The 20204-nt window shown below is 45.8% G+C and overlaps 1 protein-coding gene across 2 annotated transcripts in view; it reads right to left on the bottom strand.

The window, feature by feature from the left end:
* The window catches only part of rapgef5a (Rap guanine nucleotide exchange factor (GEF) 5a), a 267567-nt gene that overhangs the window by 15907 nt on the left and 231456 nt on the right, over positions 1-20204 (bottom strand). For both annotated transcript variants that reach the window (XM_041183142.1, XM_041183143.1), the window contains one exon: positions 16643-16812. In XM_041183142.1, the coding sequence (XP_041039076.1) occupies positions 16643-16812 (170 nt within the window). The remainder of the gene's footprint in view (positions 1-16642; positions 16813-20204) is intronic.

The following is a 20204-nucleotide window of genomic DNA, read 5'->3' on the forward strand; positions in this document are numbered from 1 at the left end:
GCCAATTAACAGCCAGCCAGCATGAAGCACGCGTTGAGAAACTCAGTGCTGCCGGGTGGGGGTGGGAGGATGGTGCGGACCAGCACTGAGAGTAGGCTTCCTGAAGGCAGAGAGCTGCTTCAGGGAGCTGAAAACCTGAAAAATCAATAATAAAGGTTTCAGAAGCTGAAAGAATGTGTCTATGCCTCATAATAAATCACCTGAAAATATAGATGGTAAAAATGCTACCCACAGATTTTTATTTTTATTTTATTTCATAACGGAAAACAGGTCGCCCGTGGATGAGGCTTCATGTAAAATGTAAAGACCGCCTGACCGATTTGCCCGTCCGCCAACTGTAAGGTTGGATGGGCCACGAAAAAGCAGCGTCAATTGCTTCATTAATGGACTTAATTACCTCTTAATTGTGGGCGGGCACGTTTCTGACTTCTGCCCATGACCACCGACAGAAGTATGCTGCAATTGCGGGATGACATTGGGACGCTTGCCCGATTTCATGCTGGATCGGGTTGGGCACATGCCCGCCCGCCGAGCTAAAAATTCTGCCCTGATAATGTACCCTCTATTTTTTGTAGTGCACAGGCAATTGCTTTAAGCGATTGTAAGACTTGCGTATGGCTTGCGCAGCCACACAGCCGTGCAGCTTAAAGGGAACATTGCTACCTGACATCAATAATAAAGACCATGGCCAGAATATTCCCCCCATCGGGCGGGTGGGGGCAGTAGGGAAGCCGACAGCTGCCTGTGATCGGCTCTGCACTACGATTTCACATGGGCGGGTCAATTAAGGCCCACCCTGCATGGATCGCGAGCGGCAGCACTCAGAGCTACCTGTGCGGTTGGGAGGAGGAGGGAGAACCGGGCCTAGCACGCAGTTTCATGCATGCGCACGAAACAGCACTTCAATCTCCCTGATGCACAGAGCCGCCTCAAGAGGATTAAAGTGCTTCTTAAAAATATTAATAAAGACAGTAAAAATTTAATAAAACATGTCCCTTCGTGTGACTCTGTCATATGAGCTGGGACATATTTTTAATTCACAAATAGTTTTATTTAACGTTTATTTGCTTTAGGAAACCTCATCCCGCTCGTGGATGAGGTTTCCTAAAAAATGTAAAGGCCACTTGGCCTTTTTGCCTGCCTGTTAGGTTGGACAGACAACATAAATTTGAATTTAATTAGATTGTCAATGGCTTTAATAGGCCTTTTAATTATCGGCGGGCGGGCAGCCGACTCCAGCACGCGCCCACCAAACGAACTATTGTGAGACTGCACGGTGACGTTGGGATACACGCCCCCGTCACCGTGCATCATTTTACGCTCGGGCGTGTTGGGCACGCGCCCGCATGCTGAGTGTAATGTTCTGCCCCATAAGCAGCATACTACACTCAAGTAGTTCCAGAATGCTGACGATTTTTTTCCTCAGGCTAACACTGCTCAGTTTAGATCAGACCAGTTGACCAATGGTGAAGGGTGTAAAACAGGTTTTGCTAATCTGTTTTCCACCCAGCATGAACAGTTCAGATCAACCTGAAGTGCTTTTATGCTTTAAATCCATTCTCCTTCCCTGTCTCTCTTCTGCTGCCTATATTCTGTTCTGGGCTTGGTAAATTGTTGAAACGTCAGTTGAGTTTGGTGAATTAAGCTGCTTTATAGGGCTGAAATGATATTTCTTTGTGTTATGTCCCATTGTATTTCTTTTCACTTCGAATTCAAAGTTCTTAAAACAGTCATCAGCCACACTGCTGAGGATTGTTATCTCTGTGGCGGAATTTTGCATGTCTGCTGGCATCAGGCATGATCGGTGGCAAGAGTGGACAACATGGCGCGATCGATTTTACGGCAGTGGAAAAGTAGTTCTCGATTATCTGCTCAGCCTGCAACGGCGGGCCGCATTTCCTGCATCCCTAAAATGCTCATGACTTTGCAGTCTGTGCTGGGGAATGGGCGGGACAGAAAAGCTCTGGAGCACTTGGTGGCACTTTGCCTCTGCCTTGCTTGAGTGGGCAGATAATCTAAGAGTCCAACCCCAATCACATCAATGCAGCTACGCCTGAACTGTCTCACTTAATACAGGTTTCCCCAACGCGTGGCCACTTCCCTCGCCCACCCCAAACGCTTCTGCGTTATATTCAATGGCAGGGCTGCCCTTAACCCTGACCCCCTGATGCCCCTGAAGCTTGAAGTCCAAGAGGCGGCTCTGGTGAGCCCTGCACAACGTTACTGTGTACTCACCTCTGAGATCCCGGGAAACATTAAGGAGCTGTCACACTTAACCAGGTGTTATGATCCCAGCTGAGGTTACCCCTGGACAAGCATGATCTTAGAGTGGAACGAGCTTGACAGATCCTAACTTTTATTTGTTTGTTTAGATACATGGAGAGTAGCTGTTGAACAGAGTCACCGGAGTCAGCTGATGAACTTTTAACAAAAGAATAAAACATTTATTCAACAAGAAAAGAAGAACTATATTACAATACTCCTTCACCCACAGCTATACCATTACAAATGAATACAGATTTGTAAGGATAGCGCAAGTTACAAAGCTATCTTATACTCTAATGTTTACAGTAAGCACACAGTCCATGTAAACCTATGGCACCCTGTGGTCAGACACACCACACTCTGAAACCAAGTTGCAGGTGATACCTCAACCAGATGTTATAGATCTCTCCTCAATTTCCCCAGATGCTTGTCACACCTTAAACCAACCAGTCTCACTGAATTCCGTCCTTCACACGAGGATTTCCAATCTCCACTCTTGAAGAACTCACTTTGGAATCTTCTCCCAAATCCAAACTTTCTCTCAGATGCCTTCTACAAGAGTTCACCTCTATGGTTTTGAACTCTCCTTCTGATGTTCCTCTTCCCTGGGTCACCACATGCATTCAAGCTATCTTCCACACACTCTGTCTCTCTGACTCAGCCATTAACAGTACACCACTGCTTCACATGCCCAGAGCAAAGAGTCACAGACCTTCAGTTGTCTCTTTGGACCTTCGAGCCTCTTGCAAGCTGCCTTGCTTTAAATCTGCTTTCTGCAGTTTTGTCTTTAAATCTGAAGCTTGGAGCTTTTCTTTCTGTCCCTCACTCTTAACTTCATTAACAGGACCTTTTCCAGGTTCCTATCCTTCCTTTAACTAGAAGGCCTTCTCTGGACTTTCCCCTCCTCCACTCCCCTGGACCTTTGGGAGTTTTCTTTAGCTTGGGACTGGCTATCAGTCCACTTTGCTCCAGTCTCAGCTGGCAGCAAATTTTAGAACCAACTGCACTCCAACAGCTTCCAAAAAAACTGCTGTTTCTCTCCCTCTGTGTGTGTGTGTCTTTGGGAGAAAGCTGCCTCTCTGGTCCCCTGCTGCTAGGTAACAGTCCAATCCGTCTATCCCTGTATGTTTACTTTCTTTTCAGGGGTCATAAAACTCCTCATTAAAAATGCAAGCACCTTTTTACGGTGAAACTAAAACTCCATTTGACCTTTCTTAACACAGAGATACAGAAATTTAAATCAAACTTAAACTTTAAAGCTAAAACTCATTCCTAACACCCACAAAGACCAATATAACTTACTTAAACTATCTCTATTTCCTCACACCAGTACAGGTTCTTAGTACACCCATGCTAATCGCGTGTCTTTCTCTTTTATCTTGCAGGAGCAGGTTCATGGACCCTGGTGACCTAGCTGTATGCCTGATGGCCTACAGAGCATGAAGAAGATGGAGGAGAGAGCAGCTGAGGCTTCTGGCTGTGCAGAGGCAGGAGCAGCAACCACAGGAAGAGCGGGCAGCCAGGGCTCCCGCACACGCTGCCCAAGAGCCACAGTGAGCCATCGCAGGCCAGCTCCTAATGACACCCAGGATCCATAGACACTGCCTTTCATTCCTGCAGATGACCGAGAACCAATGTCTCTGAAGACTGTGCATGTCAAGGGAACTGGTAGGTCACATCTGGCAACTACTGCAGGATTTGGTGCCATAGGGGCGTGGAGGGCATCCACTGCCAGTGGCTGTGAAAGTGGCCACGGCGCTCAATTTCTATGCCAGTGGCTCCTTTCAGGGCCCCACAGGTGACCTCTGTGGGATCTCACAAGCCTCCACCCACAAATGCATCCATGAGGGTCATGGATGCCATCTTTGCGAGGGCACACAACTTTGTGCATTTCGCCTGGGACTGGGGCAGCCAGGATGCACTCATGTGGCACTCAGATCTCTGCCGCCACACACGGTGAACTACGTCAACCGCAAGGGGTTCCACTCACTGAACGTGCAGCTGGTGTGTAAATACCAGAAACGCATCCTGCAGGTGTGCGCACAGTTTCCAGGGAGTGTGTACAACACCTACATCTTCGGTCAGTCACAGATCCCTGCGGTCTTCCAGGGTCCACAGAAGCTGCAGCGTTGCCTCCTCGGGTACAAGGGCTACCCGCAGAGGATGTGGCTGATGACACCCATGCGGCGGCCTCAGACTGCAGCAGAGCGACACTATAATGTGGCTCATGTTGCAGCTCGCAACTTGGTGAAGCAGACCATTGGGATGCTGAAGATGAGGTTCCACTGTCTGGACTGATCTGGTGGAGCCCTGCAATACAGTCCGCAGAGGGTGTCATGCTACGCCCTTTACAACCTGGTGCTGCAACAGGGAGAGGAGCTGGCTGAGGAGGAGATGGAGAAGCTGCATGTCTCCTCCGATGAGGAGGACACCGATGGAGATGAGGGTGAGGAGGTCCTCAGAGGCAACGATGACGGAATGAGGCCCTCACACTGTCTAGATGAGGCAGGTGTGCTTGGGAGGCCGCTATAGCTGCCAGATTTGTGGAGGATGATGATGACATGCAGTGAGGAGACACCATAGATCCTCACATTGCATCTGTGAACATTTGACTAGAATCTGGCTTATGGCAGCACGAATACCTTCTGTGATAATGCTCCTGTCATGCGGACGCAGTGGAGGCCGTAACAGTCGCTCGATCGCAGGAGGATGATGATGACATGCAGTGAGGACACTCCATAGATCTTCACATAGTTTCTGAGAATATCTGACTCCTGGTTAGCTTCGCTCAGCTGCCTTGCACTCTGTGAACAGGATCATATGGAGACACAGTCATGAAACTTAAGAAGCACCTGACCATTTGTCTGCCTTCAGCAAATGAGCCCTTCAGGAGCACAGTGTTACTGGTCACAGGTGCTAAAGAGATGGGGGCCAGCCCCACCTTAAAGGTGCTGAGAGTACACAGAGAGAATGAGAGAACTCTGTGACGTCTTCCCACTACATTCTGGCAGCCATGACCAGCACTGGCAAGGTGCAGGCATCAGTAATGTTTCCAGGGAGTGTGAGGCCCGACCATCACTTTGGTTCGAAGGCTGCACAAAGTACAGGGAAGAGGCCCTGGACTGAGACACTTGCCTTTATCTTGTGCAGAAATGATCCACATCTGAGTGACAAGAACACTGCTCATCAGTACAAGGAGCCATAGGCAGGGATAGATTCTTGGGAATTTATTGAAAATAGTGAACATTATGTACAAGCGATTAACACCCGTGCCCAGGCTGTGCAGCTAATTCTCCTTAACTTTCCTAACCCTGCTGCTACGTCTTGGTGCTCCCTGGACACCCACAGTGGAGGTGGAGGCAGCCTGCTGACTGCAACACCCTGTCTGTGATGACCGTGGCGGGCGTCCACTGGAGGGCCGAGACTTGGAGGGCCCCGGCCTGCTTTCGGGGTCCTGCTGTGTGGCCATGGCACCCTCCTCAGTCTGTGGAGCTGGAGTTGCTTGGGCATCAGGAAGAGGGGATTTGAATGGGCCGGAGTCACCTGGGTGGATGGGCCCAGAGTGAGAAACCTGCTGATCCTCCTCCTTATGGATGTCCAGGGGCCCCAGGCTAACTCCTTGAGGAGTAGGGGTAGCTGGAGTGAGATCAAGCTGCCCGGCATCCCTCTCGCATACGCACTGCTGGAGGTCAACTACGGCATCAGCGATGAAGTTCAGCCCACGCAGCAGTGCAGGAGAGAAGTCCTGGACCAAGGTGTCCATGGCAACTGCCATCCTACCAGTGTTGACCTCGGTGCGTTGGCATGAAGGCAGATGGACTCCTCCTCCATCATGCCTTACAATCTGAGGAGTGCAGCCGACACCCCTTCCTGATGTTCCCCAGCTTTCCTTTGCAGCTCCAGCAACTGTGACATGATCGAGTCGAGGCTCGTCATCTGACTCGGACTCAGCAACATTCTGGCCGCCAGCAGCCTTCTGACTGCCAGAAACCTGGGAGATCCCTGCCTCCACCTGCTGTGGATCAGACTGTGTGATGTGCTCGCCAGATTGCGATCCTGTGGCTATTCTAAAGCTAGGTCCCACTGAGGTGTTTGTCTCTGTGCTGATGGAGGGTATGGGTGAGTGCTGTGACAGGACTTCAGGGAGGGTGCCTCCAGATTTCTTCGGGGCTTGATTGGATGCCCTGGGCTGTGGAGTCAGTCGGCTGTTTCCCAGATGTGCCTCTGAAAGCAAGGGGAGATAATTAATGTTTGGCACTGGCCTGTCAAAGAAGACATATCACTCAGAGCATAGTTGTCTGATGGATGTCGCACTGCTGGATCCTCACTTGATAGAGCAGCGCCGACCTCACCATCAGCACAGGACCGGTCCAGATGCTTGAGGTCCAGCTGGATTGCTCTATTTTCAAAGTCCATGAAACCTTGATTTCGGGCATTCCGCCACCAATCTGAGACCTCTCCCTCTTGTTGTGTGCCAGCTTGTCCTGCATGGATAGAGATAAAGAGAGTGTAAGCAGGACGCCTGCCAGGCCAGATGATAAGTATGCTTGGCCTGTGTGGGTAGTGAGTGGTCCCATGGACAGGATGAAGACAATGATGGTGAGTGTGTGAGAGTGAATGGTGATGTCCCTTGAACTGGCAGTGAGTGAGGGCCCTGTGGATGTGTGATGGGCTTGTGAGTGTGAGTTTGAGAGTGATGAGAAGAGTGACTTACCCTGTCAGAGTGTAGGAGATCATTCATCCTCTTGCGACACTGGGTGGCTGTCCTCTTTTTGAAGGCTGTTGGTGCTGACCAGCACTGCACCGCCTCCCAAGCCGGGTTAGTGCTGTTGCTGCCCATCCTTCGGCCAGAGTAAGGGTAGAGGACATCCTGGCGGGACTCCACAGCATCCAAAAGGTGCTCGTGGGATGCATCACTGAATCTGGGGGCTGCCATCTTCTTCAGTTTCAGGGCCATGTATTCTGTGCAGCAGTGGAAATCTGGAAGCACTGAGATGTCTGCTTGTGGCTGGACTTTAAACGTGGCGCCTGGCGTGATGCAGCGGTGGGGTGATGGCTGGCGGGCAAATGAGAGCCATGGAAATGGTATGTTTCCTGGGAGTGCATAAATAATGTGGTGGGTTTAGGACGATAGGGCATGAGAACCCACCATCATGGCTGGAGGGTAAAACGTTTTACCTGCGCGCTACCGCACTTAGTGCAAATCAGGGACGATTCCACCCCTGGTGTTCAATTGATCGGTGTTTGATTATGTGTGTCTGTTATCTGCTCTTTGTTCTCTAGGTGTAATTACTTAGAAAGAGAGACTGAACTAACCCATATTGCTGTAAGCATGGGGGTAGACATTTTAAAGCATTAAACAGAACTCCTGTTACACACATATAACCTGGAGTGTGTCATTTCTGCATATCTCTAAGGCACAAGACACAACAGTATTCTTTTGACAGCTCACTTGTCCTTATTTCTTTAGCCAACATCATTCAGCCTCACTAACCTTTGATGACTTTTCTGTCATTCACATTATTCTTATACACAAAATGACATGCAGTGTTCTTTATACTAAAATAGGATTGCAATTTTAAAAAAACAGCCAATCTTCAAAATTCCCATTATTACTCTAATCTGATTTTTCTGGAACAACTATAACCCCTATCCCCTCCCAGGATGGTTGGGGAATGGGTTGGGGTAGAATATCAAAAATCAGAAATGCAACACCAACTAGCCTTTTACACACACACTTTTGGTTTGAATAGTGGTGTATTGGTGGGGAAGGGGGCAAATAACCTGCTATACAGAGGCAGGTGTGCCATATGAATATTTTAATGAGGTTGTGTGCCATAAATTTAAGCAGGCTTTTAGGGTTATTGCCTGTGGGCTAGGTTTCACAGGGAACAGGAAACCTGACAAGGGGACAGATAGAAGTCCCAAGCTAGCGAAAAACCCCAAAAATCAAGGAGAGTGGAAGAGGGGAAAGTCCAAAGAAGACCTTGTAGTCAAAGGAAGGACAGGAACCTGGGAAAAGGTCCTGTTAATGAAGTTAAGAGTGAGGGGCAGAGAGAAAGGCTCCATGCTTCAGATTTAAAGTGAGAACAGCTTGCAAGAAGCAAAGGGATTAAAGAGACAACTGGAGGTCTGTAATTCTTTGCTATGGGCATGTGAAGCAGTGGTGTACTGTTGACGGCTGAGTCAATGAAAGAGAGTGCATGGAAAACAGTTTGAATGCACGTGGTGACCCAGGGAAGAGGAATATTGGAAGGAGAGTTCTAAATCCTGGAAGGTGTCTGAGAGAAAATGTCAGTTTGGGAGAAAATTCCAAGGTGAGGTTTTGGAGAGTGGGGATTGGAAACCCTTGTGTGGAGAATGGAATTCAGCGAGATTGGTTGGCTCATGGTGTGACAAGCATCTGGGGGAGTTGAGGAGAAATCCATAACATCTATTTGATGTGGCATATGTCACTTGGTTTCATTGTGGTGTGTCTGACCACATGGGGGCCATAGGTTTACATGGACTGGGTATATACTGTGTGCATTAAAGTACAAGATAACTTTTGTGACTTGTGTTATCCTTACAAATCTGTATAGATCTGTATAGGTTTAGTTGTGGGTGAAGGTGTATTGTAATATAGTTCATCTTTTCTTGTTGAATAAATGTTTTATTCTTTTGTTAAAAGTTCATCAGCTGATTCCTGTGACTCTGTTCAGTAGTTATTCTCCACATGTCTAAACAAACAAATAGGAGTTAGGATTGATCAAGCTGCGTTCCACCATGGGATCAGGCTTCTCCAAGGGTAAACTCAGCTAGGGATCATAACCTGCTTAACTGATAAATATTTATGGCTCTAATTTACAGTGATAAATTCTGCTTCTGTGGATGATCCTTTGGCTGAACGTAATCAATTAAAATGCTGTACAAGATCAGAAGCCAAATATTTTTACTACTGAACTATGAAAATAAATCAACATTTAAGCCCTTGGAACTTCTCCATGGGACCTTTCCCTTTGCACATTTGAGAATATGACCCTATTGCGTTGGACCTCAACAGAAGTTTTTCATTTGGCGATTTTAATATTCTATAATTGGGTAAGTAATTAAAAATAAACAAGCCTTTTTTTTTTGGAACAGAATTCTGAGTTAACAGAAAAAAACTATGGGAGTAAGCAATAAATTAATTTCCCTATTGGGTGGTAATTCACACCAGTGAAATATAAAACAATAATCTATCCATGTAATGAATTATCACTTGAGAGTTAGTATAATGTTCCAGTAATAAATCAAACACTCCCTAGCATTCCAGGACTCATTTCCATTCATAGTATAAACAGAATTGCTCTCTGATGACTATGAGTTCCAAAAGTTCTTTCACTTGTGTTAAAGACATGGGTATAACTCACTCAGAATATTCCTCCAAAGGCCAATGAACAAGGCCAGTGGCTGCAGAAAAAGCCTCATCATCAGTATAACTCTTACGGCTCAAAGTATGAGGAAGAGCATTGACTAAATGTGCTCACCTCTAGCATTCTACATTTTTCTGCTGCTTACGTTTTTTTTTATTCATTCAGGGGATATGGCCTTCACTGGCTGGGCCAGCATTTATTTTCCATCCCTAGTTGCCCTTGAGAAGGTGGTGGTGAGCTGCTGCCTTGAACTGCTGCAGTCCATGTAATGTAGGTACACCCACAGTGCTGGTAGGAAGGGAGTTCCAGGATTTTGACCCAGCGACAGTGAAGGAATGGCGATATATTTCCAAGTTAGGACGGTGAGTGACTTGGAGGGGAACGTCCAGGTGGTGGTGTTTCCATCTATCTGCTGCCCTTGTCCTTCTAGATGGCAATGGTCATGTGTTTGGAAAGTGCTGTTGAAGGAGCCTTGAACTCCTGCAGTGCACCTTGTAGATGATACACATAGCTGCTATGTTGGTGGTTGAGGGAGCGAATGTTTGTGGATGTGATGCCAATCAAGTGGGCTGCTTTGTTCTGGATGGTGTCAAGCTTCCTGAGTGTTGTGGGAGTTGTACTCATCCAGGCAAGTGGGGAGTATTCGATCACATTCCTGACTTGTGCCTTGTAGGTGGTGCACAGGCTTTGGGAAACCAGAAGGTAGGTTACTTGTCGCAGGATTCCTAGCCTCTGAACTGCTCTTGTAGCCACAATATTTATATGGCTAGTCCAGTTTCAGTTTCTGATCAATGATAACCCCTATGATTTTCATAGTGGAGTATTCAGTGATGGTAATTCCATTGAAACCAGGGGGGTGGGGGGGGGGTGGTTGGATTCTCTCTTGTTGGAGACACGTGCCATTGCCATCTTATGTGGCAAGAATGTTACTTGCCACTTGTCAGCCCAAGCCTTGATATTGTCCAGGTCTTGCTGCATTTGGACATGGACTGCTTTAGTATCTGAGGAGTCGCAAATGGTGCTGAACATTGTGCAATCATCAGTGAAAACCCCACTTCTGACCTTATGATGGAAGGAAGGTCATTGATGAAGCAGCTGTGGACACTACACTGAGGAACTCCTGCAGTGATGTCCTGGAGTTAAGGTGCCTGACCTCCAACAACCACAGCCATCTTCCTTTATGCTAGGTATGGCTCCAACCAGTGGAGAGTTTCCCCCCTGATTCCCATTGATTCCAGTTTTGCTAGGACTCCTTGATGCCACACTCTGTCAAATGCTGCCTTGAAGTTAAGGGTAGTTACACTCACCTCACCTCGGGAGTTCAGCTCTTTTGCCCATGTTTGAACCAAGGCTGTAATGAGGTCAGGAGCTGAATGGCGCTGGCAGAACCCAAACTGGGTGTCAGTGAGCAGGTTATTGCTAAGCAAGTGTCGCTTGAAAGCACTGTTGATGACCTCTTCCATTACTTTACTGATGATCGAGAGTAGACTGATGGAGCAGTAATTGGCCAGGTTGGGTTTGTCCTGCTTTTTGTGTACAGGACATACCTGGGCAATTTTCCACATAATCGGGTAGATGCCAATGTTGTAGCTGCATTGGAACACCTTGGCTAGGCGCAGCAAGTTCTGAAGCACAAGCCTTCAATATTATTGCTGGAATACTGTTAGGACCCATAGCCTTTGCAGTATCCGGTGTCTTCAGCTGTTTCTTGATATCATGTGGAATGAATCGAATTGGCTGAAGATTGGCATCTGTGATGCTGGGGATCTCTGGAGGAGGCCGAGATGGATCATCCACTCAGCACTTCTGGCTGAAGATTACAGCAAATGCTTCAGCCTTATCTTTTGCCCTGATGTGCTGAGCTCCTCCATCATTGAAGATGGGGAGATTTGTACAGCATCCTCTTCCAGTGAGTTGTTTAATTGTCTAGCACCATTGGCGACTGGATGTGGCAGGGCTGCAGAGCTGAGATCTGATCCGTTGGGATTGCTTAGCTCTGTCTATCATTTGCTGCTTATGCTGTTTGGCACGCAAGTAGTCCTGTGTTATAGCTTCACTGGGTTGACATTTCATCTTTAGGTATGCCTAGTGCTGCTCCTGGCATGCCCTCTTGCACTCTTTATTGAATTAGGGTTGATCCCCTAGCTTGATGGTAATGGTAGAGTGGGGGATATGCCAGGCCATGAGGTTACAGATTGTGTTCGAGTACAATTCTGCTGCTGTTGATGGCCCACAGTGTCTCATGGATGCCCAGTCTTGAGTTGCAAGATCCATTTGAAATCTATCCCATTTAGCACGGTGGTAGTGCCACATAACATGATGGAGGGTATCCGCATTGTGAACGCGGGACTTCGTCTCCACAACGATTGTGCGGTGGTCACTCCTACCGATACTGTCATGGACAGGTGCATCTGCGGCAGGCAGGTTGGTGAGTATGAGGACAAGTATGTTTTTCCCTCATGTTGGTTCGCTCACCACCAGTCGCAGACCCAGTTTAGCAGCTATGCCATTTAGTGCTCAGTCATTAGCGGTGATATCGAGCCACTCTTCGGTGATGGACATTGGACACTCAGAGTACATTCTGCACCCTTGCCACCCTCAGTGCTTCCTCCAAGTGGCGTCCAACATGGAGGAGCACTGATTCATCAGCTGAGGGAGGGCGATACATGGTAATCAGCAGGAGGTTTCCTTACAGTGCTCTGAAGAAAGGTCATACAGACTCGAAACGTTAACTCTGTTTTTTTCTTCACAGATAGTGCCAGAACCACTGAGTTTTTCCAATATTTTCTATTTTTGTTTCAGATTTCCAGCATCCGCAGTATTTTGCTTTTATCTTAGTGAACCAGATGGGTTTTTATAACAATCATTTCATGGTCATCACCAGACTTTTAATTCCAGATTTTTAATGGAATTCAAATTCCATCTGCCACAACGAGATTTGAACTCATGCCCCCAGAGCATTACCCCGGGTCTCTGGGTTATTACCCAGCAACAATACTACTGCTAAGCCATCACCTCCTAGATCATATGTGATGGTGACGTCATTGGTGAGGCTGGCTTGTAGGAGTGACTGTCTCAACAGAAGAAGAGATCTGAATTAGCAATGTAGATATTACTAATTAACGTAATGACCTCCAGCAATTGTCAGTCCAGTTGCACGCATGTTAGTTACATTTCATTGTGCTATAAGTCTCTTGAGACAAATGCCTAATTAGAACATCACTCTTTGTATGCAAATAGAAAGAGCAGAAAGAAATTATGTTACAGTTCATTATTTTTCAGCTATAGTTTTTGAAAAAATTGTTCTGCATGGCTCCCTCATTATTGCAAAAGGTCTCATAAATCTTCATAAATTTCTCCACTATTAAGAAATTTTTTTATTCTTTCACAGGGTGTGGGTCAGCATTCATTACCCATCCCTAATTGCCCTTGAAAAGATGGTGCTGATCCGCCATCTTGAATGGTTGCAGTCCATGTGGTGTAGGTACACCCACAGTGCTGCTGGGTGGGATTTCCAGGATTTTTACTCAGAGACAGTGATGGAACTGCATTTTGCAAATGTAACGATGCAACTATGCAAATTGTACCGAAATGTGTGGTTAGGTTGTTTGTGTGTGATGTAATGAAAATGGTGAAAAGTTTTTGCTCCCTAGCCAAAGAAAAATTGGGATACAAACAATGTGAAGGGTGTAAAGGGCACAAAATTCTTGAACTGTATTCGAGAGAACTTTTTCAGCCAGCATGTAACATGCCCAACAAGAGGGGGCGCAATTCTAGATTTAGTCTTAGGAAATGAAGATGGGCTCGTGGATGAAGTAGCAGTGGGTCATCATTTTGGAGATGGTGACCATAATACAGTTAGATTTAGCATCATTATGGAAAAGGACAAAGACAGAACAGGAGTAAAAGTTCTAAATTGGGGAAGACAGAGTCTACAAAGCTGAGAGGTGAACTGGTGAGAGTGGACTGGATACAAATACTAGAAGAGAAAACAATGTCGAATCAGTGGGAAGCATTCAAAAGTGAGATTCTACAGGTACAATGTAGACTTGTCCCCGCAAAGAAAAAGGGCGGTACTGCCAAATCTCGAGCCCCTGATTCCAGAAGCATACATGGCAAGATAAAACAGGAAAAGAAAGCTTATGACAGTCACAAAAAGCTTAATACTGCAGAAACCCTAGAGGAGTATAGAAACTACAGAAGTGAAGTAAAAAAGGAAATTAGGAAAGCAAAGAATCAAAGAAAACCCAAAATGATTTACCAGTACATTAAAAGCAAGAGAGTAACTAAGAAAAGGGTAGGGCCTGTCAGAGATGTACATGGTAACTCGTGTGTTGATGCTGAAGATGTGGGTAGGGTACTTTGTCTCTGAGTACTTTGTCTCTGTCTTCACTAAGGAGAGGGATGATACAGACATTCTAGTTAAAAAGGAGTGTGAAATATTAGATGCTTTAAGCATAGTGAGAGGATGTGCTGGAGGGACTGACATCCTTGAAGGTGGATAAGTCACCAGGGCCGGATGGATTCTTTCCTAGGCTGTTAGAGGAAGCCAGGGAGGAAATAGCAGATGCTCTGGTGATCATTCTCCAATCCTCACTAGATACAGGAGAGGTGCCAGAGGATTGGAGGTCTGCAAATGTTGTACCATTATTTAAAAAGGGTGTTAGGGATGGGCCAAATAATTATAGGCCAGGCAGTCTGACTTCAGTGGTGGGCAAATTCATTGTCACTTAGAAAGGCATGATTGGTCAGGAATAGTCAGCATGGTATTCTTAAGGGAAAGTCATGTCTTACTAACTTAGTAGAATTTTTTGAGGAAGTAACAAGAAGGATTGATGAGGGTAGTGTAGTGGATACTATCTACATGGATTTTAGTAAGGCATTTGACAAGGTCCCACATGGCAGACTGGTCAGAAAAGTCAGATCCTATGGGATACAGGGGAAGGTGGTGAGTTGGATCCAAAATTGGCTCAGCAGCAGGAAACAAAGGGTAACGGTCGATGGATATTTTTCCGGATGGAAAGCAGTTTCCAATGATGTTCCACAGAGCTCAGTGTTGAGTCCCCTGCTGTTTATTGCATATATTAATGATTTGGGCTTAAATGTGGGTGGCATGATTAGGAAACTTGCAGATGACACAAAAATTGACTGTGTGGATAGTGAAAAGGATAGCTGTTGTCTCCAGAATTATACCAATGGTTTGGTTGAGTGAGTGGAAAAGTGGCAAATGGAATTCAATCTGGAAAAGTGTGACGTAATGCATTTGAGGAAGGCAAACAAAGCAAAGGACTACTCAATAAATTGTAGGATATTGAGAGGTGTTGAGGAAGTGAGAGACCTTGGAGTGCATGTCCACAGGTCCCTGAAGGTGGCTGGACAGGTGGATAAGGTGGTAAAGAAAGCATATGGAATGCTTTCCTTGATTAGACGAGGTATTGAATACAAAAGCAGGGATGTAACTGTGGAACTGTATAGAACACTGGTTAAGCTACAGCTGGAATTTTGTGTACAGTTCTGGTCCCCACATTACAGGAAGGACATGACTGCTCTAGAAAGAGTTATAGAGGGGATTACAAAAATGTTGCCAGGGCTTGAAAATTGCCGCCATGAAGAAACATCAGATAAGCTAGAGTTGTTTTCCTTAGAAAAGAGGAGGTTCAGGGGTGACCTAATTGAACATACGTACAAAAAAGCAGGAGTAGGCCATTCAGCCCCTTGAGCCTGCTTTGCCATTTAATGAGGTTATGGCTGATCTGATAGTAACCTGAAATCCGCATCCCTGAAAACCTATCACCCCCCGCTTGCTTACCAAGAATCTATCCTCCTCTGCCTTAAAAATATTCAAAGACTCTGTTTCCATCACCTTTTCAGGAAAAGAGTTCCAAAGATTGACAGCCCTCTGAGTGAAAACATTTCACCCCATCTCTGTTTAAAATGGGCAACCCCTTATTTGTGAATAGTGACCCCTAGTTCTAGATTTTCCCACAAGAGGAAACATCCTCTCCACATCCAACCTGTCAGGATCTTATATGTTTCAATCAAGTCGCCTCTTGCACTTCTAAACTCCAGCGGATACAAGCCTAGTCTGTCCAATCTTTCCTCATGAGACAACCCACCCATTCCAGATATTAGTCTGGTAAAGCTTCTCTGAACTGCTTCCAACACATTTACATTATTCCTTAAATAAGGTGACCAATACTGTAAACAGTACTCCAAATGTAGTCTCACTGATGCCCTGTACAACTGAAGCATAGTCTCCCTCCTTTTGTATTCAACTCCCCTTGCAATAAATGATAACATTCTGTTAGCTTTCCTAATTACTTGCTATTCTTGCAGACTAATCTTTTGAGATTCAAGCACTAGTACACCCAGGTCGCTCTGCAACTCAGAGCTCTGCAATCTCTCACCATTTAGATAATAAGCTTCTCTTTTATTTTTCCTGCCAAAATGGACAATTTCATATTTTCCCACATTATACAAAATTATAAGGGGCCTTGATAGGGTAGACAGGAAAGACTTGTTTCCCCTAGCTGAGGGGTCAATTACCAGGGGGCATAGATTTAAGGTGCTTGCTAGAAGGATTAGGGGGGTTATGAGGAAGAACATTTTCACCCAGAGGGTGGTGGGCATCCGGAAATCACTGCCTAAATTGGTGGTTGAGGCTGAAATGCTCAACCCATTTAATAGGCACCTGGGTCTGCATCTGAAGCACTGTAACCTGCAAGGCTACAGACCAGGTGCTGGAAAGTGGGATTCAAATGAGTGGCTTGTTACTTTTCTTCCTATTTTTTTGGCTGGCGTAGACATGATGGGCTGAATGGCCTCTGTGGCTCTATGATTCTGTGGTTCTAAAAGCTTTGCCAAAACAGGCCGCAAGGATAGTGAGCACTGCAGATGTGACCTGGAAATGCAATGACCTTGAGATTGTTCTTGTTTTGAAATCCTTACATGAATTATTTGTACAGACTGCCATTTTCACTTACTGAGCAGCAACCTTTATGAACTTTTTGACAAGCTGCACACGTTTGGACAGCTGGCTGCAGAGGAGGACTTCAGTAGTAACCCACAGTTGAACCTCATTGCACCGCTGCAGCAGAAAGTCAAGGTTGGCCGTGGTGTTCCCTCTGCGGAATGTGTAATAAATCAGTTCCTGCTGCAAAGGAAACACAAACAAAGGAAGTCAGTGTATGTCCTCGTGTTAACAATGTAGGCACCGATGAAAAACAAGTGTCTATTATTTAATGAAATAACTCAACAGAACCAAAAGGCACCTGCATGTTCACTCTCCTTTAGCCCAGATGTTTAACTTTCTGTGTAATATTTCATGGGTTGCAATACATTGCCACAAATCACATTTATAGAATACAGGTTAATGTGTATTTATGCACCAGCCATGGCTCAATGGGCAGCTCTCTCACCTCTGAATCAAAAGGTTGTATGTTCAAGTTCTACCTAAGAGACTTGAGCACAAAATCTAGGCTGACAGTTTCTTAAAGTATTGAGGGAATTCCGAGCTGAGGAGAGTGTGAAAGAATGAACCTGGGACAGGCAGCCAGCAGCACCTAGAGGACAGTGTGAGAGGAGGACCCCAAGCCAGGCTGTTAGCAGCACCTAGAGGAGAGCAGAGGAACTATAAAAACAACACACAAAGTGGCGAGAGTTCGAGAGCAGAGGTGACAGAACGAATTTGGTGACTGAGGGAGTTCAGCGAGGAGGGAGGAAGTGCTTGTTTCATTTTCTACCTTTCCTCAGAATGAAGAGCGGCGGCTTTGCTAAGTAGGACCTGGTGAATAAATTAGATAAGTGTAATATTTTAAACAAGTAGCTATACTTGGATTTAACTGAGAAGTGCCAAGAATAAGGGAAATTTAGGGCCAATATAATGAAGTTAAGTAAATAATCCAAAGTAGAATAAAGCTAATGTAAGGGAAGTAGAGTTAAGACATGGCAGGACAGCTCAGTCAAGTGGTATGTGCGTCCTGTAATATATGCGAAGTCATGGACGCTGCTGGTGTCCTAGACAACAACATGTGCAGGAAGTGCTGCCAGCTGCAGAAACTTGAGCTCCAGGTTTCAGAGCTCGAGCAGCGGCTGGAGTCACTGTGGCATATCTGTGAGGCTGAGAGCTACGTGGATAGCACATTCAGAGAGGTGGTCACACCACAGCTTAAGGGTCTGGAGATAGAGAGGGAATGGGTGACCACTTGGCAGTCCAAGAGAAGTAGGCAGGTAGTGCAGGAGTGCCCTGGGTTCCTGCTCACAAATCAGTTTACTATTTTGGAAGCTGGTGAGGGCGTTGGTTCCTCAGAGGAGTGCAGTCAGAGCCAAGTTTGTGGCACCATAAGCGGCTCAGCTGTACAGGAGGGGAGGAAGAAGAAAGAAAAAGCAATAGTGATATGGGGATTCATTAGTTAGGAGAGCAGACAGGCATTTCTGTGGCCGTAGGTGTGACTTCAGGATGGTATGTTGTCTCCCTGGTGCCAGGGTCATGGATGTCACAGAGTGGCTGCAGGGCATTCTATTGGGGGAGGATGAACAGCCAGAAATCATGGTCCACATTGGTACTAGTGACATAGGTAAGAAAGGGGATGTGGTCCTACAATCAAAATTTAGGGAGCTATGTAGTAAATTAGCAAGCAGGACATCAAATGTAGTAATCTCCAGATTACTTCCAGTGCCACGTGCCAGTGAGAACAGAAATAGGAGAATAAGGCAGATGAATGAGTGGCTGGAAAGATGGTGCAGGAGGGAGGGCTTTAGATTCCTGGGACACTGGGACTGGCTCTGGGGGAGATGGAACCTGTACAAGCTAGACAGGTTGTACCTGAACAGAGCTGGGACTGAGTTCCTTGCGGGGCATTTTGCTAGTGCTGTTGGGAGAGCTTTAAACTAACTCAGCAGGGGTGTGGGAACGAAGAGAAAATATTAGAGAGGAATACCAGGGTGCACAAAATAATGGGAGGGACAGATGGCCCTATTATCGAGAATATTCTATTCTCGATAATATATAAAGTTAATAAGTGAAGTCGGGGTGAGGGAGAAAGTAACAAAATCTAAATCAGAAAATGCTGGAAAAACTCAGCAGGTCTGCTGAATTTCATCTGCTAGAGCTGCTGAGTTTTTCCAGCATTTTCTGTTTTGGTTTCAGATTTCTAGCATTGGCAGTATTTTGCTAAAATCTAAATCAAGGTTACTATGCACGTGTGTGAATGCATGGAGCACAGTAAATAGGATTGGGGAGTTACAGGTGCAGATTGCCACGTGGAAATATGATGTTGTGGCAATAACAGAGATCTGGCTCAAGGAAGGGCAGAACTGGGTGTTAAATATTTGTGGGTACAAGGTGTTCAGAAGAGACAGGAAAGGAAAGATAGGAGGAGGGGTGGCGATATTGGTTAAGGAGAGCATAACAGTGCTGGAGAAAGAGGATGTCCCAGAGGGTTCAAGGACAGCATCAATTTGGTTAGGGCTAAGGAACAAAAAGTGTGCAATTACATTGCTTGGTGTAGTCTATAGATCGCCAAATAGTAAGGAAGATGTAGAAGGACAAATCAGCAGGGAAACTGCAGAAAGATACAAGCATTATAGAGTAGTTATAATGGGGGACTTTAATTACCCGAATGTAGACTGGGACAGTGGTAGTTTGAAGGGCAGAGAGGGGCAATGTTCAGGAGAACTTTCTACAGCAGTATGCATCCAATCCAACAAGAAAAGATGCACTCTTGGACCTGGTTCTTGGAAATGAAGTAGGCCAACTAGATCAAGTGTCAGCGGGGGAGCATTTAGGAGACAGTGATCATTGTATTGTACGTTTTAGGTTGATGATAGAAAAGGACGATAGGAATCCAGAGTAAGAAAAATTAAATGGACGAAAGCTGACTTTAAGGGGCAAGAACGAAGCTGGGCCAGGCAAAACTGGAACCAAAGAATGGCAGGAAAAACTGTAGCTAAGCAATGGGCTACCTTAAAAAAATGGTTCTAGCACAGTCAAGGATATTCCATCAAAAGGGAAAGGTAGGACAAACAAATCCAGAGCCCCCTGGATGGAAAAGGAGAAGAAATTAAGATAAAGAAGAAAAAGTGTGCTTATGACAGATATCAGGTAGAAAATACAATAGAGAACCAAGAGGAATACAAAAGGCTCAGAGGGGAGGTGAAAAAGCATATTAGAGAAGCAAAGAGGGATTATGAGAAAAGATTGGCAGCCAACATAAAGGGGAATCCCAATGTCTTCTATAGTCATATAAATAGTAAAAGGAGTAGGCCCGATTAGGGACCTAAAAGGGAATTTGTACATGGACTAATAGGCCATGGCTGAGATAGTAAATGAATACTTTGCATCCGTCTTTACCAAGGAGGTGGATGCTACCCAAGCTATGGTGACAGACGATGAAATTCAGTCGCTTGAAGAGTTCAAAATTGATAAGGAGGAAGTGTTGAATAGATTGTCGGTACTTAAAGTTGACAAGGCGATGGGACCAGATGAGATTCATCCAAGAATATTGAAGGAAGAGAGAGTAGAAATTGCAGGGGCACTGGCCATAA

Source organism: Carcharodon carcharias, chromosome 3, assembly GCF_017639515.1.
Source record: "Carcharodon carcharias isolate sCarCar2 chromosome 3, sCarCar2.pri, whole genome shotgun sequence".
NCBI lineage: Eukaryota > Metazoa > Chordata > Chondrichthyes > Lamniformes > Lamnidae > Carcharodon > Carcharodon carcharias.